The sequence below is a fragment of the Dama dama genome, chromosome 19 (genome assembly GCF_033118175.1).
Source record: "Dama dama isolate Ldn47 chromosome 19, ASM3311817v1, whole genome shotgun sequence".
Taxonomy (NCBI): domain Eukaryota; kingdom Metazoa; phylum Chordata; class Mammalia; order Artiodactyla; family Cervidae; genus Dama; species Dama dama.
In genome coordinates this window covers 47,326,746-47,354,186 of record NC_083699.1, presented here as the reverse complement: position 1 = coordinate 47,354,186, position 27,441 = coordinate 47,326,746, and the positions used below count along the sequence as shown (strand labels likewise).

The following is a 27,441-nucleotide window of genomic DNA, read 5'->3' as shown; positions in this document are numbered from 1 at the left end:
GGACGGAGGCAGCTGGGATGTGCTGGGACGGCTGAGGCCAGAGAACCAGTCCGTACTGGAGAAGGGAGTTGTGGGCCTCGCTGGTTGGAGGCTCAGACTGGTTCCTGACTATGGTTCTGAGTGGAATCTGTCATTCTGGGAGGTAGGGGGGTGACCTGGGGCTTGCAGACCTCTGACCACCTAAGAAGAAAAAAGTGAACCATCAGCAGCAGTTTTCTATCAGAATGCAAGCCTCAGCCAGTGCAGGGTTGTTTGGCTTTATTTAAAAGAACAAACCAATGTCTTTCATGAGTGCTAACAAAGCGGTGGCTCTTGGTGTCACCTGACAGAAGTCACCCAGCACTCAGGCAGGTCATACCCTCGAAGGGCTCACGGTACAGCCTCACACCCTGGGCAGCACACTGGCCCAGGATGGCCACATGGTAGTACACTCCTCACTGCACAAATCTCCATTTGGAAAAAAAAGAAATCAAACAATCATCAAGTCAGAGAAGAATTATTTTGCTCCTTCAGAGAAGAGGGTACAATCTTGGTAGCTGAGGCCGGCTCCTTCTGGCCCCTCACAGTGGGGTGGGGGCCAGGATTCCTCAGGACGGCGTGACAGTGGTCAGGACACTGCCCGCGGCCTCCTCCTCCGCTGAGGATGGAAGGGATCCATCCCAACGCCCACAGGTGGGGGCGAAGCACTGGGCGCCCAGCCTGTCATCAGCATCCCCGAGGCCCCCGCAGACGGAGATGCAAATAGCTCCAGGCCCACGCGGCTCCCAGGCTGCTGACGAAGGTGGCTTGCTCTCGTTTCTTCTTTTCACTTTTTTTAAGGGAGCAGATTTCAGAGTAAGAGCTGGCAGTTCGGGGAACTTTTTCCTGCTCTCCAAACAACCATGACGATAATGGAGAGCCTCTCCCAGCACTTTCCACTGATTTGAAGGGGGTGGGGAGGATGGAGCCTTCCTCTGAAATGAGTGACCCTTGGGCCCAGTCAGAGGACAGCTGGGAGGAAGAGACCCTGTCTTCACACCTGAGGAGCCGGGACTCCCCTCAGCCCCTCAGTGGCCTGAGGCTCCTTTGACAAACAGAATGGCATCTCCCCATCCCCAGCTCTTCAGAGGCACACGCCCCCCACTTGAGCGCCTGGAGATCACCGGGCAGCCCCGAAGGTTGAACCCTTTAATTTGGAGGAAACCACTGTTGCCAGAGGTACAGGAGTAGCTCCAGAGTGGTGGACATCACAGCAGGGCAGGAGTGGCTAAACTGTGGGGGAGCCTAAGAGGAGGAGACTCAGGAGTAGGGATTCCTGCTGACGGGGCTGAGCCCCAGGACAGAGCCTGGTGCGGCTGAACCACCAAAGGGCAGGGCACACAGAACATGCTTTGTTCTGAGGCCTGCCCTTCTTACCACAGACAGGTATTTAGGCAAGATTTTAGACCTCCAACCCTGCATGAAGCCCCTTACCTAGTAAAAATTCTGAGAAGCATTTCTGTTGCCCCAGGACCCTTGAGGACTTCATCCCTAGGGTCCAGCCCTGGCCTCCCCAGCCCAGCACAATCAGGGGTCCGGCGGTCCTGGCCATGCCAAGCCACAGAAGGCAAGGACAAAGGGCTGTGAGTGCCCAGAAGCTTTGCCTCCTTGGAGGGCCTGGCTCCAGCCTCATCAGGTACTGCCTCAGTGGACAGACACAGCATCCTCACGAGGGAGGCTGGAACAGGGAGTCCAGAGGACAGACGGAGCGGGGGCTGACGGGAGGTGCTGGGTGCGGTGTCCACTCCCCAGAGGAGGAGGTGGGAACCGGCAGGGAGGGGCCGGCAGGCCTGTCATCTCACCAGGCCCCCCCTGGGCGGCTCAGCAGGGCGAGTTCCAGCAGAGAGGGCCATGTGGGAAGCTCAGGTTCAGCCCGTTTCCTTGGCAACCGGTCTTTTCCAAACCCGAGGATCCGTGTGGTGGGAGCCTGCAGACCTGCAGGGAAGCGGCTGTGCCAGCCTGTGGGTGGGGCGTGACTGGAGGCGGGCCAGCGCGCCACCTCAGGTAGCGGGGAACAGGTGGTGCCTGGGAGGCAGAGGCTGGGCTCCAGCAGGAGGGACCCGCTCAGCCCAGTTGGGGGCACTTTGCTCTAACATTCATCTTTATTCCACTTTGAAGCAATCACAGAAACTTCAGTGTCGGAATCGCAGCCCTGAGGAGCTCTGGTTTTTCACGCTTCCTTTCCCATCACACATTTTTTTCTCTGAGCAGTGTTAACCGGATTTACTGAGGAGAACAGCCTGATTTAGAGAGATTTCTGAATAGGCTTCCATTCCAAAGGAAGGCAAGGCTGGCCCAGAGATGCTTCAGAGGCAGGGCTGGAGGAGGCTGGCCGTGAGGGCCAGCGGGAGCAGCAGTAGGAGTAGGGAGACCCTGGAGGCTGCGGTCGCTGAGGGATTAAACACAGACAGTTAGGGCCTTGAAGGAGCTGTGTTTGTGGCCCACTGCCACTCATGTGCAGGACTAGATGGAGCGTATTTTTGTGTACTAAACTCACTCGAGGCTCCCTCTTGCTACCCTATTACAATTTTTCTTTCCCCTGGTTTCTTTACATATTCATTTCTTTCAAAATTACACAACATGTATATTTATGCAGTTGCCTGAATCCTCTTTGGATGATTATTTTTAACATTTATATTCATTATCCAGGTCTGTCTGGATTCCACAGCCAGTGTTTCTGCTATAACTGTTCAGGCCCTCTCAGGGCACTTCATCTTGATCGTTTGCAAAGACTCAGAGCACCCTTCGGTTCACTCAAGGTTTGGGGAGAAAGGCTTGGGAGGATTCCCCGGGGATTGTGCCCACTCTTCTGTGGGGTGTGACCCTGCCAGCCTGCCCTACCTGTGCCTGAGCACTGCTGAGACAGCATCCCTTCCAGAGCCACCACGTAGTCGGGGCCCAGCCAGTCACGATATGTCGTCTTCTCTCCCACAGGTACTACCTGGATGGTGGCATCCTTGAAAAGCAGATCTTGGCCATGATAGCTGGAGGAGTCGAACATTTTGAACCCATTCTTATTGTGGTCATCTCCAAAGAGGTCCTGGAAGCACACAGCAGATCTGCTTTGCATCTGGGCTCACAGATGGTCACCTGGGTATCACTTGCCACTAATCGCTTTATGTACCAAGGAGCAAGGAAAGTCAGATGCCAAGACTCTGCTTTAAAATCATCGACTCATTGACCTCTGTCACCAAAGCTGATGTGGAGTACGAGATGACCAGAGCCACCACAGTAAGACAGCCATCCAGAAACATCACACTAAACCAGCTCTTGGATATTGAAGCCTGAGCCTTCACAGGAAGAAAGACTCAGAAATGAGAGAGGATGTGGATGAGATTACTGAGGGGTCTGCTAAGTCTGCTCAGCTTTCTTCATCCTTCTCTACCAGGCTTCCTCATTCTTTTTTATGGGTATCCTTTATCCCCAACCAAAATGATTTCATAAGAGAGCCATTCATTCTGATATCAGTGCTAAGAAAGTACTAGGTAAGTTGAATATCCTTTACTAACCTACCCTCCTCACACCCAAGAAGTTCTTGAGGAGATGTTTTCTTCCCTGTTGAGGGTTCTCAGGGTGAGTGTGCTATGGCTCCTGCCCTGAGACAGTCAGTAAAAAGGCCAGAAGGGATGTGAGAAATGAGGAATACATACAGGATACCAGAAGAACATGGACAAATGCCACTTCAGCCTTCAAATACTGGTCAAGGGGGAAAGAAAGAGTAAGGTGGCTATTGATCTTTTGGGGGGACTCATGGATCCTCGTGAGGATCTGATGAAAGCTCTCAGTCTTCTCCTCAGAAAAGTGCACATCCAAACAGGGCTCTTCCCCCACATCACGAAACCCCCACAAGGGTTTCGGGACCCTTGGGGAAGCCCACAGACCCAGAGTTAAGAACCCCTGAGACAGAGGGATTCCATAGGAAAGATGAGATTAAACATCACTTCCAAGGTTAGGAACCGGCCTGGAGGGTCAGCTGGCTCTGCAAGTCTGTGGTGCTTATTGATGGAGGGAAATGAGGTCAATTTCAGTCTATATCAGGTTGGGGGTGTGTAGAGGGGAAGGTTTGGAACCTGGGGCAGTATTGTCAGATGGCCTGGGTTCAAATTTCAGATGTGTTCTGAAAGTGTGGCCAATAGGATTGATGGACTGGAAGTAGGGCATGAGAGGAAGACAGGAGTCTGACCTGACTCCTGAGGATATGGGAAGTCTGAGGCTGCTATTCACTGAAATGGGGAAGATGGAGGGAAAAAGAGGAGTCCAACTTTGACTTGTTCAAGTCAAGATGCCTGTTAGAAATGGAAGTGTCAAATAGGCAGCTGCCAAAGATGCATGTTTGAGATTAAAGGGTTAGACTGAAGCAGGGTTGAGGATGTATACTTAGCAGCCATCAGTATACGGATGGTAGTTAGTGACCTGGGGCTGGATGAGATCAATAGAGGTATAGGTGCTGACGGAGAAGAGGGCTTAGGATGAACCCTGGGGGCACACCAGTGGTTACCAGCCAGGGAAATGAGAAAGAACCAGCAAAGGAGATGGAGGAGAGGCTGGAGAGGTAGCAGGAGAGCCAGGCAGGCCTGGGGCATGGGGCCTGGGGAGCCAAGGGGGAAACTGCATTCAGGAGGGTGATGAACTTCTGGAAGAGGGAGCTGCAGCCAGTGCTGCTGAGAGGTCAGGGAGACGTGGACTGAGAAACAGCCACAGGATTTAGCAGCATGGGTCAGTGAGACCTTGACCAAGGCAGTCTCAGCACACTGGTGGGGCCTGTCTGGAGTAGTCTCCATCCTTAAGGGAGACCAGGAAAGGAGGAATTGATGACTCCAGACTAGAGATGGCTCTGTGAAAGAATTGTGCTGTAAAAGGGAGTGGGGTTATGGTTATAAGGGGATGTGAGACCAAGAGAAGGTTCACTTGTTTTTACAGGATGGTAGAAATAATAGCAGGTTTATATGTTGGTGGGAATGGTCTGGCTGAGAAGGGAAAATTAATGATGCAGGAGACAGAGGGGATAGAGGGATGGTTAGAGGGATGGCCTTGACTAAATGACATTCACAGAATTTCTGAGAAATTCCCCAGAATTTCCTCAGTTTCTCCTGCCGTCTGCTCCAGGTAGACTGAGGTGACCGAGGGGCTTGGCTCGCCCCTGTCACCATCCCCGCCCCGCAAACCGCCCAGTGGGGCAGGTCCTGCCCTCGCTCACCTGGGCCTTGTCCAGCAGGCCATACACAGCAAAGATGTTGGTGTCCGGCCGGACCATGACAGCATGGGATGGTATCTGGGCCAGGTTGCAGGCTGCAAACTGGGTCACCTCGGCCCGGGCCCCGTTGGGACACAGCAGCTCGTAGTCCTCCGACATGAGCTCAGCAGCCCAGGGCTCAGAACTGTGGCCTGAAGGGATGAAGCAGAGGGAGGCAGAGGATAGAGAGAGACCGCTCCCCTCTGGGACCCCAAGTCCTTGACTGGGGAGGGCTGGTGATATCTGGCCAGCTCCCCAACCCTCTTCGTTCCTCAACTGCTCTGCTCTATTACCTGAGTGAGAGAACCCAGCTGGGTTTATAATGTTATTTGTAGGGAATAAGAAGCATATACTATGTAGCAATGAACTATATAATCACTCCCATTTTACAGATGGAGGAACAGGCTCTTAATCACTCCCAGGCAAAGAACTCCATCTGTGTGTCATAGGTCTCAGGCCTGAGGGTATGATGGACTCTCCCCTAACAGCTGAAGTTCTCAAGCCAGACAGAGTAAAACATCATGTGTTGTTGATCTGTAAGAGGCCATTTCAAATGCCCTTTCTTGCAAAGAATCTCATCAGGTAGGCTAGAATGGGACCCAGGAATCTGCATTTTAAACCAGTAACTCAGTAATTCTGATGCAGGTGGCTAGTCCAAAGGCTTCCTGACAAACACTACTTTCAGGAATCACGTTATTTTGTGCCTTTGTTTATTCACTTAGTATATACTGCCTTTCTATCTCCAGGAGGAACTCCTGGTGGGTCCTTGAGTAGAGATAAAAAAGCTTGAGTGGATCTGGGAACTGGGTGCCTCTCCGCAGGTGAACCTCGCAAGGGCCCCATCTCCTCCGTGAACCCCCAGCCCAGGACACAGAGGGCACAGGCTGGGACCAGGCAGGGCTCACCACTCCCTCCTTCTGGGGGATGACCCCCAGAGCTGTTGGTGGGTGGATGGCAGGCGAGAGGGTTATGACAACAGGGCCTGGAACCCTTCCAGCTCTGTTGAGGCAACTGGTTTTCAGCCTTAGTGACTTTCATAGGCATAGTGGGATCTGAGTTTTGAAATACTGATTGATATTTTTTCCCTGCATGTCTTGCTTTCCCTTCACCAATCCCCACCTCCCTTCAGGCCTTCTGCCTTTCTGCTCTGAGTTCCTGGGAAGAGATGTGTTAGGAGAGAGTGGGGAAGACTTAGCTTCCAGTGTTTGGGGTTGCAAAGTCTGGGGTATAGGCAGGGTATACAGAAAACGCAAACAAAAAATGTTGAAGGGAAAGAGTTTCCAGTTTTCAAAATGCATAGATTCCCCAAGGAGGGAGAACAGAATGGGGCAGGGGAGTGATGTACAGGCCTGCAGCCCAGTAGAACTTCAGGTGGGGGCTTTGGGGTCCCGGAGCAGAGGTCCTGGCCTCTTCTCCCCAGTGGAGCGCAGGAAGGTGACTCCAGAGAAAAATACCACCTTATGATGTGAATGGGGGGCATGCCTTGCCTCACACACCTCAGGGCTGCGGAGTGACTTCCCTGCATGTGGCATTGACGTCCTCAGGAACAAACACAAGATGCTAATGTGAACTGATGACCCTTGGGCGAGCGGTCCCTGCCCCCCTATCCACACACCTTGGTGCCATGTAAACACCCTGGAAGGGGTTTCTCCAAACTGACTGAGTGTCTACCATTTTGGTAGAATGGGTATTTGGCTTCCAGAGAAATAGACTGTCAGGTGACCTGTGCACTTGGATGTGTAGCCTGAGGCCCGTTCTTACTGTTTGGCCCTTGGGCTCCCCAAGGGGCAGAGCCTTCTAGACTCAGTCTTTCCCTGCTGCCACTTGGCCTGCAATCCCAGCAACATCTAGTGCTAGATTCTGCTGGAGATGGGGAAGAGCCCTACCAGTCTGACTCTGTCATGTCCCAGGGCTGACACATACCATTTGTATTGTCAAAGACCGTCGTGTGCTTGACGAAGGCAACGTCCCCTGCATTCTCAACCAGGCACCTGCCAGACAAGAAGTCAAGACAGGTATTGGCAGGAGGTCCCATCCTGGCCCCTGGCCCCAGGACCCCCCCCCGCCACCCGGCCCCAGCCCACCAGGTACCTGAAGGCGCCACTGTAGCCGTAGTACCTCTCCTGGCTGTTGCCCACACACTTGTTGCGGCCTTGCTCATCCCCCACGCAGAGTGCACACAGTGAGGAGGGGTAGTTTTTGGGGTTGTTCACGGGCACACAGCTGGCATTGAAGAACTCACTCACCGCTGGGGCAGAGGGAGAGGGCTGTGTTGAGGGGCCACGGCAGAGAGGGTGATTGCTCCCCCACAGATCTGCCCCCCTTGCCTGGCGCTATGGCTCAAGGCCACCCATCTGCTCCCGCCCATCCAGCTCAGAGCGGCACGTCCCCTCCTGTGAAGATCACAGGGATGGGGGAATGCAGAGATTGTCTAGGTATGAGAACCCTCACTGACAACCTCTGGTAGAAGAACCCACCTTCCCTTGAACTCCCTCAGGGACAGGGATCTCACTACCTCATAAACTCTTCTGTTCCAGTCAGAGCAACTGCCCAGCTGTCTGGGAGTGGGAGCAGCCAGTCCTAACACCTTACATGTGCTTGTGTGGGTGGTTAGAAAAAAGATGTGTTATTTTCCTCCAACGTGCCAGCCGGGACAGAGGTGTGTGTGTGCAGCCAGCTTCCTCCTGCCTTCCTCGCACCATGAATGTGCATGATTTAACACCCAGGGAGGGCCCTGCCTATGGCATATGGTAGGTGCTGGGTAAACGTGTCTTCTTCAGCACTTATATAGATGGCTGGCCACTTCCCAACAAGGTCCCCCAGATGCCTGGTAACTGGACTAGACAGCGTAGGAGCCAGGACAGTGTGAACCAGGCCTAAAGCCAATGCACTTGGCCTGCCCCCCACCCCCCTAGAAATATTCCACTCTGAGTAACTAGGTAGGGGCCCTGGTACCCTCCACAGAACCAGACACCATTGTCCTGGGTGTGGCCAAGAATATTCCCCAACCTTCCCGAGAGCAAGGGGCACGTCAAGGAGGAAGAGGAAACTTCTCTGGGGCTGCCTTCTCTGGGGTCCTGCTGGGAGAGGACCTCAACCCTCAGAACTGACCCTGACCCCAGTGAACCCCCAAGAAGAGCTTGCATGTGTATGTTTCTGTGGGGGGCAGTACCTGTGAGGACGTCGCAGTCCCTGGGCCGGATGAAGCCCCTCTGCACGAGGGCGCCCACAGGGATGTCCCAGCCTGTGGGGCTGCCGAAGCCCGGGTGGCAGGAGCGCTTGCCCCGCAGCTCATCCAGGGTGAAGGCATAGGAGCTGTTCCGCTTCACCACGGCCACCACGAAGTACGAGTTACTCCTGTCCTCCGCTGGGGGAAGGGACACCAGTGAGGCCCTTCATCTGTGCTTAGTGGCCTCGGCTGAGCAAGAGCCAGGGCCAGAGCCTGCAATCTGTTCCCTCCAGTTGCTTTGACCTCAGAGCAGTGGCTCTGGCCCCACACACTGCTCCCCACTGCTGTCAGACCCTGGCTGCCCGGGCTCAAGAGCACCCAGGCCAAGAGCCAGGTGGGTGTTCAGAGAGTGTATCTGGCAGCGAGACCTCTGCGTGTCCCCTCATTGCTGAGGGGCAGCCTGTGGGGCTCCACTTTTCAGCAGCTCCAACTGCTGAAATTCCAGAAGAATTTCTTTCTTTCCTTACACTCAGGTGGTATTTTTCTCACCTCCTGGGAGAAAAGTGGAGGCATAGCTGAGGTTACAGATGCACTTTCCCTAAGATGAGAGAGTTCTTATGTCCAAGTGGAGTGGACCTGAGGCCAGTAGACCTAGGGACAGAGCACGTGGGCCCCGGCCATTGAAAAGGTACTCATGAGCTGACAGGAGTGGGTCCCGGGCCACCTGCCATTAGCCACATGGTCTGGATGGAAGAGGCCAAGGAGGCTTTCTAGTTCAGACCCTGGCAAATTACTCAGCCTGTTTTTGTACAGCCTGGGATGCAAGCTAAAAATAACTTTTATATTTTTAAAGCGTTGTTTAAAAAAAGAACATGCAGCAGAGTCTGTATGTGGCCTGCAGAGCCTGAAGTGTTTACTCTCTGACCCTTCACAGAAAGTTGGCCAAAGCCTGCCAGACTTCCAGTGACTGGGTGGGTACACTGTGCCTGGGGCCAGAGTGGTTTTCCTGTGACAGACAGCAACTGGGAGAAAGACTATTTTAGATAAGTTTTTATAAAAAAAAAAAAAAAAAAAATCAACCACCTCCCTACTGAGGCCAGTGGCTTGGCACCTGCACTCACGGGCATAGTGCTCCCCGGCTGCTGGAACCAGGCCATATGTCTTCCCTGCTGTGTAAATGTCCTCGCCCTTTAGGGTCACAGCATCAATTTGCCCAGCCTGCAGAGGGGACAGAAAGAGTGGTCAAGCTGAGGTGGGTCCCCAGACAGCTCTGGGTACTGGGATCTGACAGGTGCCAAAGCTGGGTCTCTCAGGAACTCTGGCCTCAGGCTTCCTTCCCCTGGGAACCCAATCCTGCCCCATCTGCCCCTTCCTCTCCTTGTAAGGATGCTTGGAGGACCAGAGACCTGAAACCATCCAGTATCAGCATTCCCATTCATGGGCGTCTTTCAACCTTGAAGCAAATGTTTTCTGAGGGTCTCCTGTTGCCAGACCCTGTTCTGAGCAGAACCTAGCACAGTACCTGCTCTCGTGCTCCATGTGGGTCTCCCCATGGCTTGCCAGCCTCAGAAACCTGGGCATTGCACTGCATCCCCAGAACCTGGCCAAGGACTGGCACACAGCATGAGTGCATTACACACTTCTCAAATGTGTGCGTGAATGGGTGAACGAGCCAGGTCTGAAAAGAAGACAGTCTCAGGGTCTATGGGAGGAGGCTCCAGGGTTGAGGGATAGAGCCCTGCCTCAGGAGTAGCCCAGGTCCGCCCCCCCCAGAGACCTCTAGAGCCCTCTGGTCACCTGTGCCCCATCCCCACTTGTCCATTCTGAAGCCTCTGGACAGGTGGCTCCTCAGACCCTGCAAAGAGATTAACTGATAATCAAGCCATACCCCAAGGAAGCAGGTGGGGCCCAGGGAGAGAGGGGATACTGGGACTTCAGGAAGGTGCCCCCCCATGGTCCAGGGCTGAGGCGTGAAGTTATGATGACAGAATAAAGGCAGTGATGTTGATATTCTGAGCCTAGGAGGGTCTCTCTGAGGGACCCCTTCCCTCCCATTTAGACCTTCTACCCATAATGATGCTGAGGAGGAACCCAGACCCTAAGCCACAGCCCAGGGCCCGGGCCAGCTGACCCCTGCTTGCCTAAGTCACTGTGGTCAGGCAAGAAATGGATATTAGAGCTATACTGGACATCATCTCTGACAGCCTTAGAACTGAGGATCTCTAAGCCTTTTGCTGGGGTTCTCAGGACCCCCCTAATGCCAGTCCTTTCCTCCTGTGGCCCTCTGTGAGCTCAGATGGAGAGAGGAATTGTGCCTGGTGAGAGCTGCATCTCCTTGCAGCTCTGCCTGGTCTGGGGCCCCTGGAACCAGCCACTCCTCCTCAGGACAGCCTGCCCACGACTCGGAAAAGAAGAGTCCCCACCCCTGAATCTCCCTTCCTCAATTCCAGCTGGCCTCCCCTCCCTCAGTACCATATCAGGCTCCAGGCAACCTCTGGGGAGAGAGGCTCCCCCACCCTTGACCTGGGTGTCCTGGAGCAAGTTACTTCCTCAGCCTCCCCTAGCCTCATTCTCCACCTCTGATAGTAATTATACCCACCCCACAAGTGTCGTCGTGAGGATTAACTGAGGTCACTCATGTGAAGGCTTAGCACAGTGTGGGGTACGTGGAAAGTGAGTGCTTATGAGAGTGTTAGTGTCACAATCCTGGCCCCGTGTCATTCCTGTCCGCTTGCCTCTTCTCAAGTCGATGTGCTGCCTGGCTGGGGCAGGGTGGACACCCCAGGGCATGTGACTTGGCCTGCACTCGGGGACCACCTTGAAAAGGGCTCCTCACCATCAGGCCCCACCCTAGTCGATCTTAAAAAACAGGAGGGAAGCAGTCCAGGAGCAGAGGAGACCCCTGTGACCACAGTAGGACCTCAGCTCTGACTGCAGGGCCATAGGGCTGCTTCCCACTCCTGGCCTCAGTCTCCAGTCAGAGAAGCAAAGCAGGACAGAACTGAATGGGTCTCAAGACCAGGGTCAGTGCTTTTAACTACAGGTGGCAGGCATATAAATGAAGGCTTAATCAATTTAATTGGCCATGATAAGCTCAAAAAAATAAGGCTAGGATAAAATACACAGAAACTATTAGCACACATTGTACTTAGTAAAGATAAGCACTGTTTGGTTTCATACCTCTCTATAGGGGATATATATTTTTACAGGTTTATCTCTGAAAGAAAACTTTTTTTGTGTGCTAGATTGTGATTGTAAAATGTATTTCTGAGTGCATTGCAGTTTAATAAATGATGATCCAATGCCCGCCCCCAATGTGCACAAGGGGAAACTGAGATTCAGAAAGGGAAAAGGACTTGCCCAAGGTCACAGGGTCATCAGTGCCAAGCTGGGCCAGTCTCATGGTCCTTCTGCTCCTGGCCCACCTGCTCAGCAGGGAGGAGTCCCCAAGGGAAACAGCCCCCTTCTCCCTGCCCCCCCCCACCCCCTGCCAAGGGGCAACTTCCTGTGGCAACTTCCTCCTCCTCTTTCTCTGTGGCATTGTCATAGAAGACTTTCTTCTCCTCAGGCTGCCCTGTATCCTCCAGACCAGGCAGGCAGAGGGAGGGCCAGTAAGGACCATCCCAGGCACTGCCACTGCCTGCCCACCTGGCCCGCTCTGCCCTCTGGATGCAGTTCCCACCTGGATTTGTTCCATGCACTGCTGCGGGGACTCGGCTGACACACACTGGATCTCTGGCTTGAGCCTCTGCCGGCTGAAGGCCACAGCCATGTCTCCACATTTCTGGATCTCGGGCGTGGACAGCACACACCAGCGCAGGTAGTGGGGCAGCCCTGTGTGGGTGTGAGCATGTGATCACACTGGCCTGCATCAGGGGCTGGCCCTCAGCAGGAAGAGCCTGGAATCAGACCCAAGAGAAATTCTGGCCCTTTCTTTCCATGGTTAGCTATAAGGGTAAGTTATTTCTCCATCTGATCCTGTTTCCTTACCCAGAAAGAGGAGGACGGAATCCCCTTCATGGGGCTGTGAGAAGGCTTGAGGCAGATCAGGTCTGCCATGTATCTAACACAGCATCTCTCTGGCTGTAGGTGGTAGATACATGGGGGTGGGGGCTAGAGGCATGAAGTCATTGATAGACTACTGTAAGGGCCCAGGTGAGAAACAGTGCCAGAACCAGGGCCATGGCCACGTGGTGAGGAGGAGGAGGGAGGCACTGTGGGAGGATGGGGGCATTGTGGGAGGAGTGAGGCACTATGGGAGAATGGGAAGGAGTGAGGCATTCTGGGAGAAGAAAGGCACAGTGGAGGGAGAAAGACAGGACTTGATACTGGGTGGAGAGGCAAAGAGACCCTTCCCAAGACAGACCCTGGGGTTTTGGATCCCAACCCCCAGAGCAGGTAGGGTTTCCAGGGTACAGTGCTGCCATTTGACTCCAGAGATGCTTCTGCCCCAACCATGAGAGGCAGGGAGGTGGAAGAAACAGGTTCCCATTGAGGCCAAGAAGCACACACACCTCCTGGGGTGTGTGTCCTCCTCTGGCCACCTCTCAAGCAAGCCTGACCATACCCATCATCAGGCTAGGGCCAGCGAGAGAAGAGAAAGGTAGACTTACGGTTGGGGTCACAGAGGAGACCCTTCATGGCATGCAGGTATTCACGGCCCAGCCATGCCTCATAGGTCTGCGTGGCGATGGGCACCAGCTCGGAGGTGGAGTCCTTGAAAAGTAGGTTCTTCTGGCCATAGGCCTCAGAGCTGAACATGTGGAAGCTGCTACCCTCATGGCTGAACAGACGCTGTGTGTCAAGGGGCAGGGGTGGGGGCTGATGATGTACTGCGGGGAGAATCCTTTCTTCCTAGTTCAGCTCCCGCTTCCTTCTTCCTGTGCCTGCAGGCCAGGCACCCACTCTGAGGACCACACGATCTCTCTCCTTCTCCTTCCCTTGTGCTCCCCAGCGCATTCTGCCTGTTCATACTCAGCTGACTGAACACATGGCTCAAGGCCCAGGTGTGCAGTGGTGCTGAGCACAAGCAGTGGGCCGAGCTCAGTGGCAGGGATGAACCAAACTAACTAAGCTGGTGTGGCCTGTGGGCAGAAGCTTGCTGCTCTTCTGTGCAGCGGTATCAGTAAAACACTATTCACCACATTTAATTAATGGTGTACTTTGACATTTATTGGTTTTGTCATTTTGTTTATTTGCTCACATGTTCTGCCTCTGGGTCCTGCCCCTGGTCTGGCTGGTGCAGCCCCGGGATGGCTCTGAGCCCCCACCCTGGTGAAAGACGAGAAGGTCCCGCCACCTCGAGAAGCTGTGTGGGGTGCCCTGAACTCACCTGGCCTTCGTTGAGCAGCCGGAAGATGAGGCCTCCATCTGTGTCGGCCCGGACCACCACGGCATGAGCTGGTACCCGAGCCAGGTGGCATCGCCTCCATTCGGTGACATCAGCCCGGGTGCCATCCCGGCACAGCAGCTCAAAGTCCTCTGACAGCAGTGCCTGGCCCCAGGAGGGCAGGGTTTTCCCTGGGAAGATGGGAATCCTGTCATAAGCCAACTTCTATCCTGAGTGGGGCTTGGTGAGGACCCTTGGGAGGGGGCCTGGGGAGAGCCTAGGGTGTCATGGACAACAGACACACAGTGAAAGGCAACCCTTACAAGAAGTGAGAACCAGAACCACACCAAGAAGTGAGAACCCAGAATCATACCAGGAGGTGAGAAACCAGAATTCAGAATCAAGAGGAGCTTGGTGGCTGCACTGTATAAAATCAGGTGTCTCTATAGAGGTGTCTATTTACTTACATTTTAAATTTGTCGCCAATTTCTAATAAAATGGATTTGAGATGTCTGACAATAAAATAACACATATAAACAGAACTGCTTGTTAAAGACAAAAAGAATAAGAAAGTAAGAGAAACTGAGGATGAGAGAGAAATATATCAGGAGTTCACCACTGCCATCTGGCACTAAATTTACTTCTGAGCAAAGGGCAATGGTGGAAACAAACCCTGACAGAATTTTCCAGAACTGTGGCCCAAAGAGAAGAGGGCAAATTCTTGAAGCTTCACCCACAACTCCGACTATTAATATTTTGGTATTTTTCCTCCATATTCTTTTTTCTATTCTATCCTCTAACCATTTAAAATATGGTTAAAGCCATACATGGTAGGCAATTTTACATCCTATTTTTTTTCACTTATTTAAAAATATTTTTCCACATTACTGGAAGCTTTCCATAAAACTCATTTATAAGACTGAATATCAACATCAAACAGGCATATTAATAAGACTAATTTTAAGGATTGTAACTCATGCAATAAAATATACCACAGATGGCCCTACATAACAATATTTTAATGACTTATAAATTTTAAAATGAGGAGGATAAACCGTTGCTAGATAATAGGAGGGAAAAAGATAATTTGTGTGATCATGAACACTCTATTCACTCCAAAGCTATTTAAAAACAAACCAAAAAACCAAGAAAGTAATAGTTTGGAAAACTCCATAAAGGTCATTTTTAATGACTGCATGATAATTTATAGCACTCTCAACAATTACTCAGTGTCATTCTCTCCCCATTCCTCAACTTTCCTCTATTTTTAAACTGCTGCAAAACCTTTGTAATAGAATTCTGGGGGATCACTTGGCCTTCCCCCGAGACAAATACATCATTTGGGTATTTCAATCTGCCACTCCTGTTTTCCTTCACTAGGGACAATTAAAGCCATATTACTTCACTACTTTACACATTTATATCAATACCACTCTTTTGCTCTTACCAATCTTGTTGCAATCTTTACAGACAACTCTTTAAATAATTACTTTCTTAGATTTCCTTAGATTATCATCAAAATTTTAAATAATTATAACCCAGTACATCCCTAATGCCAGGCTTCAGCAATACAGGAGCTGTGAACTTCCAGATGTTCAAGCTGGTTTTAGAAAAGGGAGAGGAACCAGAGATCAAATTGCCAACATCCGTTGGATCATCGAGAAAGCAAGAGAGTTCCAGAAAAACATCTATTTCTGCTTTATTGAGTATGCCAAAGCCTTTGACTGTGTGAATCACAATAAACTGTGGAAAATTCTGAAAGAGATAGGAATACCAGACCACATGACCTGCCTCTTGAGAAACCTGTATGCAGGTCAGGAAGGAACAGTTAGAACTGGACATGGAACAACAGACTGGTTCCAAACAGGAAAAGGAGTAGTCAAGGCTGTATATTGTCACCCTGCTTATTTAACTTATATGCAGAGTACATCATGAGAAATGCTGGGCTGGAAGAAGCACAAGCTGGAATCAAGATTGCCAGGAGAAATATCAAGAACCTCAGATATGCAGATGACACGACCCTTAAGGCAGAAAGTGAAGAACTAAAGAGCCTCTTGATGAAGGTGAAAGAGGAGAGTGAAAAAGTTGGCTTAAAGCTCAACATTCAGAAAACTAAGATCATGGCATCTGGTCCCATCACTTCATGGCAAATAGATGGGGAAACAGTGGAAACAGTGGCTGACTTTATTTTTCTGGGCTCCAAAATCACTGCAGATGGTGATTGCAGCCATGAAATTAAAAGACACTTACGCCTTGGAAGGAAAGTTATGACCAACCTAGATAGCATATTAAAAAGCAGAGACGTTACTTTGCCAACAAAGGTCCGTCTAGTCAAGGCTATGGTTTTTTCCAGTGATCATGTATGGATGTGAGAGTTGGACTATAAAGAAAGCTGAGCAGAGAAGAATTGATGCTTTTGAACTGTGGTGTTGGAGAAGACTCTTGAGAGTCCCTTGGACTGCAAGGAGATCCAACCAGTATATCCTAAGGATCAGTCCTGGGTGATCATTGGAAGGACTGATGCTGAAGCTGAAACTCCAATACTTTGGCCACCTGATGCGAAGAGCTGACTCATTTGAAAAGACCCTGATGCTGGGAAAGATTGAGGGCAGGAGGAGAAGGGGACGACAGAGGATGAGATGATTGGATGGCATCACCGACTCGATGGACATGGGTTTGGGTGGACTCTGGGAGTTGGTGATGGACAGGGAGGCCTGGCACACTGCGGTTCATGGGGTCACAAAGAGTTGGACATGACTGAGCGACTGAACTAAACATCCCTAATTCTTTCTCCACCTTCCAAATTCTTGTTTGCTTGATTCATTATAGGACTGGTGTGCTCTGGGGACAACCCTATGTCTTTTTTTCAGATCATTTTTCTCTTGAATCTGGTTCATGCTATTTGCCTCCATGAATGTCAGACTACATTATGGACCTTCTAATTTAAAGGTAAATAATAACAATAAAAAAAGAGAATGATTTTTTAAAAAGAAGACAATGATCAGACATGATGGAACATGAAAAACTGTAGAGACAAAGGTTGATTGATAGCCATCAGGGAAGGTGTTGGGAGAGACTGACCAGAAAGCGGTACGGTGGAACTTTAGGGTGAAAGATCTGCCGCAGTCACTATCTTTTTTTAACATATATTTTATTTATTTACTTATGCTATTTTACTTATTTACACTGAGCCAGCTCTCAGTTGTGGCATGTGGGATCTAGTTCCCTGACTAGGGATCGAACCTGTGCCCCCTGCAATAAGAGCGCAGTCTTAGCCACTGAGTCACCAGGGAAGTCCCCATAGTCACTATCTTGATTGTGGTGGTGGTGATTATAGAACAGTGTATTTTTAGCAAAACTCAGAACAGTACTTCAAAAAGGGTGCATTTTACTATACATAAATTATACTTCAATTAAAAAAAATAAAAGATTCTTAGGCAAATCCAAATTAGAGTACATTCTATAAAATAACTGACCTGACTCTTCAAAAATGTCCCTAAAAACAAAGAAAAATTGAGAAACTATTTGAAGTTAAGGAAAACTAAAGCAACCTAACAACTAAATACCATGCACGATCCTAGAGCAGGTCCTGGCCTGAAAAAATTGTGGCAAAGGACAGAATTGACAATTAGTGAATCTGGAATATGGATTATAACTTAGATGTTATGTCCATGCTACATTTCCTGAATTTGATAACTGCACTGTGGTGAGGTCCACAACACCTTGTTCTTAGGAGATATGTACTAAAGTATTAAAGGGTGTGATGTGAGCAAACATACTCTAAAATGGTTCAGAAACACACACACATATACACATACATGTGGCAAATGCTCAGAGCTGGAATCTGGATAAAGAATAAATGGAAGTTTTTTGAATTATTCTTGCAATTCTTCTAAAGATCAATTATTTAAAAATCTAAAAATTCTTAAATGACAGTGGTATAATGGATCAACACATAACACCAACCCATCTTTAGTAAGTCCTCATCTGAGAGGTAAAGGGATGGCTCTTCAGGAGAAGGAGCAAAGGCTGGAAGGGGTGAGTAGATGACAGCTAGTGCAGAGGTTTATAAACTTGTTTTTCAAAAGCAGAACCCAATCTTAACAAGGAAAATGAGCCCACAGCCAGATATGTATCAGAGCAGGGCAGAGCTGCTCACCAGCCCCCTTGTGCACACAGCAGTTTAAGCTCCACTGGTGAGACCCAGCTCTTTCTTTCGGTCAGGGAGCTTATGGGGCCTGAAACCCGCCGCTGGGGCCAGCCCTTCCACTCACCATCTGTGTTCTCCAGCACTGTGCTGTGCTTCACAAAGGCCACGTCCCCGGCCCCTTCTGCCAGGCACCTGTGCAGGTGGAAGCAATGAGGCAGGCTGGGGTCCAGCTGCCATCCTCCGCCTCGGGAGGTCTGGCCTGGCCATGTTGGGTGGGGTCTTGGCAGACATGGGTTTCACAGTCATGCAACCCGGGTTCCAGTTCCCCAGTCTATGTGGTTGTGTGGCTTTGGCAAATTATGGAACCTTCCTAACCTCTATTGCCTCTAAAGCAGGGATGAGAAAGCAGCTCCCCTAGAGAGAGATCCTTTATAATTCATGTAGATTCTGTGCAGCTGAGCTTGGGGCCTGAAAGGAGCAGGTGCTCATAGGGCAGCTGCTTGTTTGGCAGCCTTAACGCTCAGGATGTATTGAAGATGACTCTGTCCTGAGGCAGGGGATTGGGCTAGACCTTCTCACGCCACACCAACAACCCTATGTGGAAGGGCCCAGGACTTTATGGATCCTCCATCTGTCACTTCCCAGTGAAGGAGGCAGGTCAGGGCCACTGGACAAAGGGGCAGCCCAGGTCCCTACAGTCAGCAAACAAGCCGGGACTGGACTGGGGCATGTCTCCAGGAGAGGCAGGGTGGGTGAGTTTCTGACTTGGAGGACCAAGAATCATTTCTCCCTCTGTGCCCCAAACTTTATTTCCCCTATTCCACCCTGGGGTGTGGGGCACCAGCAAGCTCTCAGGTTCCAGGTGGAAACACTGTAGCCAGGGTGGAGAGAGGGAACCAGGAGGCTTCCAGGCCAGCCCCCACCGGGCATGCTTCCTCCTTTGTGGACAGATGGGAGGGCCCCACAAGCAGTTAAGAGACTCTTGTCTCCATGGAGCACTGATTTAAAGGGCCAGCCTGAATAGGAGCAGAGGCCAGCCCTGAGTTCACGCCTTGGGGGTCCCAGCCACACTGCCCCAGTCCAGCATCCTCTCTGCTGGTCTCAGACACCAGAATGGGGACCTGGGAGCGGCAAACGACCAGTTTTGCCATTTTCTTCTCTCTGAGCCCTTACTTCTCTAAATATACCAAACATGTTGATTTTATGAGTAAATCCTGTCTGGCATATTCTGGTTTGAGGTTTTTAAACTAACCAGGCACATGAACTATATAAAGGGTGCTTTGATGAGATGCAGCTGACATCACCACTCCCCTAGGGGCCCATTCAATGACGAGGTGTTTTTCCCCAGCGCTTGTGGCCCCACCCCAGCCCCTCTCACCGGAAGGCCCCGCTGTAGTCGTAGTATCTCTCCAGGGGGCTCTTGTCACATACTCCTTCCCCAGTGGTGTCGCCCCGGCAGAGGCGACAGAGGGACTCTGAGTAACTGGTCTCTCCTGCCCCCGGGACACAGCTGCCCCCAAAATAGTCGCTGACAGCTGTGGGAGAAGATGGGGGGGGGTCAACTGCACAGCATTAGACCCCCGCCCCATCCTCCAGGGAGGGCTCGGGCCACTCAGGCTGTAGTCAGGAGGGCTGGGCTCCCCAGGGACCCAGCTGGACTCTCCAGACTCAAGTCTGAGCAGACCTGGGGAACTGGATCCGATCAGAAGGAGGCATGGTTGGTGAAGAGGGTTAGGATCTGCAGGATTTGGGGGCCTCTTCAAGCACCCGGGCCCCAAGTCCACCCTCTTGGCAAATATTTATCCTGTGCCCAGTTACACCCTAGTGCCATGTAGGGTGAATAAATGCCGGTACTACACTGGGCCAGTTGCATCGTGCTTGGCTAAACCAAGCTCTTCCAAGGCGGGTTCCTTTCTTGGTCTTTCTGCATCCTCACAGGGCAGTAGATATTTAATAAATGGGCCAAGTGGCTGGTAAACCTCCCACCCCTGGTCACCATTTGAGAGGACATGGCTTCCAGGTTCTTATGCATGGCGCTCTGCGGGGGCAGCGTATCTGTGTATATGTGTATGCAGGCGGAGGTAGCACGCACGTGTGTAGTGTGTGTGTTTGTGTGTGTGTGTGTGTGTGTGTGTGTGCACACCACTGTGAGAAGCCCACCGGGAGGCATGGAAGTTGAGCTCATAGTAACAGAGCTCCCAGCAGCGAGCGCAGACCCTGGGCGTTCTGCAAAGACACTGTGTGCATGATCTCAGTCCTCCAAACCACAGCACTGTAGTAAATCTTAACCTCCCCATTTTGCAGGGGAGGAGAGTGAAGTTCATTGTGTAATCTTTCTGAGGGCAGGCCATGCCGAGCCAAGGTTTTCACTCATGTGTCCCCACAGAAAAGTCTGGGCTTAGAAAGATGACGTGCTCGCCCCAGTGCAGACAAACCAGGAGGCAGCCTGCTCAGGGACACAGGGTTTGGGGACACCCGAAACTCTGTCTGAGGTGTGCTATAGTCCAAAAGAAGGAAGTTTGATAATAATGTAGTTGTGATGCGTCGGAGGCCACCTCAGATTGACACAGCACAATGGCCAGCGGCTGACTGGGAAAAGAAGCCCGAAGCATGAGAACCAGGGCTCTGGGCTCCCGGCCGGGCCCCCCAGGACCCCCTGCCCTCACTCAACTCTCAGGGGCACATTTCATCTGCAGGACAACCCTATTCTCACCACCCATGAATCAATGTGGGGCTCTGATTAGCCACGTGTGAGCTTCTTGGGTACAAGCCTCATTTGAGTCCTGAAAAAATACAGCTTCTGACCCTGTGAAGCTGATGGCACATTTATGGAAATAGCAACCATGTCTACCGCAGGTGCGAGGCACTCCTGGGCGATTCATCATCTCCTGTGGGGTGGGCTTTGTGGGCCCTGTGCTTGGCTGTGCTGTGGAAACCAGGATGAGGGCCCAGTGCCTGGAGGAGCCGACCAGCCAGGAATACAAGTGGTTCAACACCAGGCCGGCCAGCAGGAGAGGGGGGAGTGATGTCACTGACTAGGTTTCCCCAAGGCCCAGGGGAGGGGGGGGACTGTGCTGCTACTTAAAGGGTGCCATGAAGGTGAGCCTGGGGAGAGGGTGTCCTGTGAGCGGAAATGCAGAACCCTTGCAGGAGAAGCCTCTGGAGGCCAAGCCCTCACCTCTGAGCACATCACAGCCCATCACCGAGAGGCGGCCGCTCTCTACCAGGTAGCCCACAGGCACGTTCCAGCCCACCGTCCGGTTGATGCCCGTGTGGCAGGACTTCATGCCTTTCAGGGTGTTGATGGTCACCTGGGAGCCCCTCTTGACCACAGCTACGGCATAATAGGAGGTACCAATCTCTAGAAGGAGGAGAGAGGAGAGTAGTGAGGGTGGCAAGGGAGAAGCTGCAAGAGAGGCTGGGACCCTGCCTGGGAGGGAGGAGGGAGAAGGGTGCGTGTGGATGTGCTCATGCATGCGTGTGTGGTGTTCTAGTACTAGATAGCAAGTGGGTGCAATGCACATGTCATCACAAGACCCCACCTCTGCCAGCCTGGTACAGAGGTAGCTATTATCCTGAGATGTTAATTCATGCATTAATTTCCCCCTTTTCCTTCCCAAGCCAGCTGGCACTACATTTGCACGCATCAAGGTCTTCCAAAAGCAGAAGTAGCCTGTAAGTCTTTTGTTTTCCAAAAGTATAGGCCCTTAGGAGAACCTAAAGGAACTGAGGGAATGGTGTCCTGTTATGGGAATAAGGGTGGTTGGGAGGAGCAGGGCAGGGGCTTCCCCCAGATTAGAAAAAGTGACTTCTCAGTGCTGGGCCGGGGGTGGGAGGATAGGAAGACTGGAAGAGAAACACTAGCAATGTGGTCCCAAATCAGTCAAGTGAGTTATCCCAAATAGCCACAGTGAGTCGCCTAAGATGGGCCTGCTCTGCATCCTTGTATAGCCCCAGTCCCAGCACAGGGTCTCACTTGGTCACTTGATGACTCTCAGATGAATGGGGTGCATGTGGGTAGGCAAGGGTCTAAGCCTTGCAAAAGAGTCCCCTGGACCAAATGTTGCCTGGAAGAGGCTATTCAGACAAGACAGGGATGACTCCTCTATGGGGTCCAATGACCAGGGAGCATCGCAGCACACACACATGGACACGCACACGACTGCCCGGGGCAGCGAGATGCCCATGATCAGACTGAAGTTACGTTCGAGAATACCAAGCCGGTGTGATTTCCTGCACACCCGAGCCTGGCCTGTGCCAATCTAAGGAGCCCCATCTGGTCTCACCCTCTGACTCCCCAGCGTGGCCTTCCTTTCTAGCTCCTTGAATGCACCAAGCTCTTTCTTCCCTGGGCCTTTCTCAGAGCTCCTGTCTCCAGAGAAGCCGTCCTGCTGCTCTATGTCAGCAGGTCTCCCATCGCCCCTATCTTCTGCGTGGCCGTCACTGCGCTCACAGCACCCAGCACACCTGTAACTGAAGCGTTCGGTGCTTATTTACCGTGTGACTCCTGCTCTGTGAGGGCAGGAACGGGCTCTCTTGTTTACTGGCCTATGCTCATGACTGGCATAGAGGTGCTCAGTGAACGTGTTGAATTAATTACAAGAGGAAGAGCTGTGTCTGGGGCCCACGAGGCAGGGCTGTTCCTGGCCATTGAGAGGAAAGGCTGGCTGGTCTGCAGGGCTGGCCAAGTCCTGTGTCCTCTGACAGTTACCGAGTGACCAAGTGAGACCCTGTGCTGGGTACCAGGCACCGGGGCTATCCAAGGATGCGGACCAGGCCCGCTTCAGGGGACTCGCTGTGCTGAGGACAGAGAAGACAGACAGAGGGGACAGGGCCTTGTGGAGTGAGCGAGTGCTCTGAAAAACGGGAAGGAGAGGCCTTTGCAGGGGTGGGAGGGCCCAGGGGGGCTCTTTGGGGGACAGCTGAGCCGGGCTTGGGGAGACCAGAGGCGCTGGGCAGGCTGCGCCAGAGGCAGGTGTGGTGTGCGTGCAGGACCCACACTGCTGACGGCACCCGTGTGTCAGGGCACAGACCCGCTCACTGAACCCGCGTCACAGGGCAGGGACCACTGTACCGATGTCAGGGTCAGGGAGGTGGAGGGCGTCGGGGTCAGAGAAGAAGACAGCAAGGGCGGAACCAGGGTTCCTTCATGGTCTGTTGGGCTCTGCAGCTCCTGGTCACCACTTCCCGTCTGGCCCATCCCCACTCCCGGCTGTATCTCACAGAGGCCACTGGGATGCAGGCAGCTGGGCCTCACTGATGCCCTGTTCATCTGGCTATCACGCCCAGCCTTACACCAGGTATGGGGCAGCCCCTCAGTAAGAGCTGATGGGTGACAGGGGGCTTCTGGGCCCCCCATGAGGAAGAAAAACTCAGGTCAGCCCTTCGTGTTTCCGGGACCCCCAGGTCTCAGGGGCATGACACTCTGGGGACAGGAGCACTGACCAGCTCAGGGAGTGTGGGGCCGGGCCAAGTCCAGCAATGACACACCGCTGAGCGACCTCCTCTCTCCTGCCACCCTTCCCACTTGCCCTCTGACCTTGATCGTACACCTCGCCCACCACAGGCTTCAGACCGTGCTCCTTCCCCGCCTGGTAAATGGCTCCTCCATCCAGAGTGATGGCATCAGCCTCCTGGGCCTGCTGGAAACACGTGGGTCAGTGCAGCCTGGACCCAGGGCCGTTCAGCCAGGAGCTCGGGGATGCCTACCAGTCTGTGCCCGAATAGCCCTGGGGGTGCACACAGTCCTTCCATCTGGCCCAGAAGCCCTATCCTGGCTCAGCCTTGCAGGCCCCTCCCCGCCAGGGCCCAGGGGTCTCCCCTCATCACGACCAAGGGCTCACCTTATTTTTCTAATTATATTATTTTTAATTTTATTGGACTCTGGTGGCTCAGATGGTAAAGAATCCGCCTGCCATGAGGGAGACCTGGGTTCAATCCCTGGGTTGGGAAGACGCCCTAGAGAAGGGCATGGCAACCTGCTCCAGTACTCTTGCCTGGAAAGTCTCATGGACGGAGGAGCCTGGCAGGCTACAGTGCCTGGGGTCTCAAAGAGTCGGACACGACTGAGAGACTAAGCACTATAATAGACACACATAGCTAAACATAAGCACAAAATGAAAATTAGTGAAGAGTGAGTGTCCCTCGCTTTCTTGTTTCTCCACCCCTTGTCTCTACCCCTAACCTGTTTCCTGGGTTTTCTCTCTAAGATGCAGGTTGAATCCTACAGACGCTCTCTTCAGTTCAGTTTATTCCTTTTTGTTTCAAAAAGCACAAATGGGGTCATGGATAGAATGATGGTTCAACATAATTGGTTTCCACCCTTATGGTGGATCCAAGCCCCTGGCCACATGGACTCTGACTGGATTCGCTCTGGGGGCGTATCCCGGGGTGAACTGGAAGGGAGACCCTCGTTCCTCTCCCCAGTGTTTCCCTCCACACCTTGTCCTGCACTAAAGTCCTGCCTCTTAACTGTCAGTGCTAGTTAGCAGGGCTCCCACCTCTCAGGAAATCTCTTCCACTCCCCATTCACCCACCCAGGACCACTGCCCCAGAAAAGACACAAGCCCTGTTCTAGAAAACTCCAGGGAGGAGGGAGAAACTGCTGTGGGCCACCGAATGGTCTGTTGTACGGGCTCCCCTGAGCGGGGCAGGTCGTGTCCCCCACGTAGAAGGGCTCTGTGTGAGGAAACTCTGCCTCTCAGACACCTTTCCCCACCAGTGCCTGAGCAGGGCCCTCCCGGGGCCTCCCAGCGCCTGGCCTGCACCTTCTCGGCAGGAAACAGGCTGGCCCTTGTTGCCAGGGAAACTCAGGCGGTTCTATCGCCTGGCCCTGGCAGGGGGACTTGGGAACCTTTCCCAGTGAATGAGGCTGTTGTGTGCTCCCTCCTGAGTCACAGCCCTCTTGTCTGGGCAGAACGGAAGGGAGAGGACTCACCGTGATGAGCTGGATGCAGTGGTCGGCGGAGGTGTCCTGGACGCACAGGACAGAGGGCTGGATGCCCGCTTGCTGGAAGGCCTTGCTCATGTCACTACATTTCTGCTGCTCCGCGTCTGAGATGGTGCACCACCGCACCTCCATCCCGCCAAGCACTGGGGTTGGGTGGGGGACAGTGAGGCCGGGCCCCTGCAGCCCCAGCCCACTCTGGGACCCTTCAGCACAAATAGCCAGTCCTCACCACAGCCCTGCCTTCCCACTGTGGGGTGCTAGGACACAAAGAGGTGTTGCAGCCCGGGAAGGGGCTGGGCTCACCTGTAAAGCCTGTGTGGGCCATGCATACCCTGCACTTGCCTAGGGGCAGACATCTGGCCCTTTGCATTGGCCAGGGAGGGTCTCCCAGTGTAGCAGCCGGGTTTTCCTCACCCACCCCTCCCCGGCCTGGAGCACAGCCTGGCGGATGGAAGGAGCACTAGCTGGTTCCTGCCCCTCTTGAGTCTTTGTGTCCTCTAGCAAGAGAGTGCTGGACTGGGTTCTCTCCCTCAGCAGTGCTCCTGGCCCCCATCATGAACTAGGGCATGAGACCAGGAAATGGTCATGGCTGCCCCCTGAGGGGACATTGGTGGTTACATCCACGGCAGACCCACCCTCTGTGGGCAAAGCTTCAGGCACCTGACAAGAGGAGGGAGGGGAGTCAGCAGGTTGGCCTCAAGTTCCTCTTCCTCCAGCTGGTGACTTCAGGCAACTTATTTGACCTCTCTGAGCCTGTTTTATTATCTGAGAAAGCAGATGAGGGCAATACCTTCTGCACTAGAAGTAAACCTCTTTAGAGAGTCAGGATACAGGGTCCTCAGTTAACTTCCATTTAGGCCCCTGCTCTGGTGGGGACCCTCTTGGGTCCTGGGATCTGACCAGGTCAGAGTTCTAGAGAGCCCCCAGTCTAGGGGCCCAGTAGGGAGCCTCCTCCACTAATCACCCTCCTAGCCAGACCTGCCCTGAGGCTTTGGGTCCATTTCCACCAGGCAGGGACCCTCCCAAGGCAGTCTGTGCTTCCCATCCCTACTCCAAGGGTGAAGACTGCAGATTCCTCCAGTCTCCCTTCTGCCCCTCTTGGCCTCCCCCAGCTCCACCCCAGGGATGTAGAACTGCTCTCCCCTCTCCAGTGCTCCAAAGCTGCACCCTGGTAGATCTAGCAACTGCTGGCCCGGACTGGAGTGGCAGGTCCATTTTCTGTACTGATGGTCAGAGCAGTGGCTTGAAGCCATCCTTTCACCAGCCTCTGCCCCGCTATCCCTGCAGACAGCCAGGCAGCTCCCTGGGAGGTCCTGCCTCAAGTCTCAGCGTCAAGGATCCTGACTCCCTTGGGAGTGGCCTGCCAAAGGAGAAGACCCTGCCTGCACCCCCTCCTCTGTCCATGCTGGGCACCCTGGAGCAGTCTCCAGGGCAGTATCTCTCGCCTCCTCCCCTCCAGTCCCTCAGAGTCTTCTTCCACCTCCCTCCGGAAAAAGTAGAGCCTCTCTGGCCCCTAGACCCTCCCTGGGCTTCCTAGGCATCAAGAACATTCACTCTCTGGACCTCCTCTCCGCATTCCAGGACTCTCGCCTCCATGCCTCTGCCCGTGCCTCTCCTTGGCTACCTTCGCTTTTTCAATGCCCAGCTCAACACCGCTTCCTCCAAGAAGCCCTCCAGATATCCTGGTCTGCTCGGGTCAGTGCTAGTACCCTCCTCTGTCGTCCTTCGCGCCTTTCTACGTCTCCCCTCTTCCCTGGGAAACAAGGTTCAGGACACACTTTTCAGCCCGCGAGACCCTCCTGTGGCTGGGGGTGGGGGTTGTGGCTGGAGAACCCAGGACCCCCGCCCCAGCTCCGTCTCCCAGGGCCGGGCGGCGGGGTCTCACCAGTGCGCAGAGTCAGGAAGAGCCACAGAGCCACGCTGGGACCCCGCATGACGCAGCTAGCTGGGGCCGGGCTGGGCGCGGGTTTTGTCTACTTCTGGGTCCCAGAGGGTCAGCAGCAGCGGCGCTTTCTCCCTCCTTCCTCTCTGGCACTGGCCTTCAGCTCCTTAAGAGCGGCCGGGGCGTGCTTTGGCGGCGTCCACGCCTCTAGCGTGTACCCGCCCACCCTCGACTGGACACCTGGGCTGACCTGGGTGGCCTTGCCCTTCCCTCTGGTGCCCCCTGCTGGAGCCTCTGCAGGTTTGCAGTGGGTGGTGGAGTAGTCTCTCTCGTCTCTCTTGATCCCGGTGCTCCTAGGCCTGGACAAGCACACACAGCTGAACCTGAGAGTCAGGTAACTGCTGTCTAGGGCCTGATTCCCCCAGCTGACCGGTGTTTCAGGGCTCTCTCCCTTTAACAGTCTGCCCCTCATTCCAGAACATCCCTCTCTTGTCCTAGAAAGATCCCCAATATCTTGTTCCACTGAAGACGGAAAAGTTCAGATTTGGAAAGATGAAGAGGTCAGAATCCTAGGGCATGAGCTGGAAGGAAGCTCAAAAGCAATGGAATTCATTCACCAGCATCTCTTCAAGCACAGGTTTGTACAGAGAATGTGGGGCTTCAGAGATGACCTCAGGTTGATGGGGTCCTGACTGGGGAGAAACTGGCAGT

At 53.1% G+C, this 27,441-nt stretch overlaps 1 protein-coding gene across 4 annotated transcripts; it reads right to left on the bottom strand.

Annotated features, from left to right (window-relative positions):
• Positions 1–256: 256 nt before the first annotated feature.
• Positions 257–26,873, bottom strand: MELTF (melanotransferrin). Of its 4 annotated transcripts, none has more exons than XM_061166879.1 (16): positions 26,734–26,873; positions 24,837–24,991; positions 23,439–23,541; positions 21,078–21,260; positions 19,278–19,434; positions 18,024–18,091; positions 13,753–13,940; positions 13,034–13,214; positions 12,103–12,254; positions 9,542–9,638; positions 8,424–8,618; positions 7,343–7,499; positions 7,175–7,242; positions 5,216–5,403; positions 2,860–3,058; positions 257–2,407 (listed from the first exon to the last, which is right to left on the bottom strand). In XM_061166879.1, exons 1-16 carry the CDS (start codon positions 26,780–26,782, stop codon positions 2,325–2,327), a joined length of 2,223 nt encoding a protein of 740 aa, XP_061022862.1. In that variant the 5' UTR covers positions 26,783–26,873; the 3' UTR covers positions 257–2,324. The 4 variants fall into 4 exon arrangements, with proteins under 4 accessions (XP_061022862.1, XP_061022863.1, XP_061022864.1 ...); XM_061166880.1 differs by having other exon boundaries at positions 23,439–23,538; XM_061166881.1 differs by lacking the exon at positions 26,734–26,873 and adding an exon at positions 25,509–25,539.
• Positions 26,874–27,441: the final 568 nt, after the last annotated feature.

Coding starts and splice junctions, on each gene's coding strand:
- MELTF (XM_061166879.1), bottom strand. CDS start 26,782: ATGCGGGGTCCCAGCGTGGCTCTGTGGCTCTTCCTGACTCTGCGCACT. Junction 21,261..23,438: donor GGGCGAGGTGTACGATCAAG/GTCAGAGGGCAA, acceptor TCCTCCTTCTAG/AGATTGGTACCTCCTATTAT. Junction 7,500..8,423: donor GGACTGCGACGTCCTCACAG/GTACTGCCCCCC, acceptor CCTCTGCCCCAG/CGGTGAGTGAGTTCTTCAAT.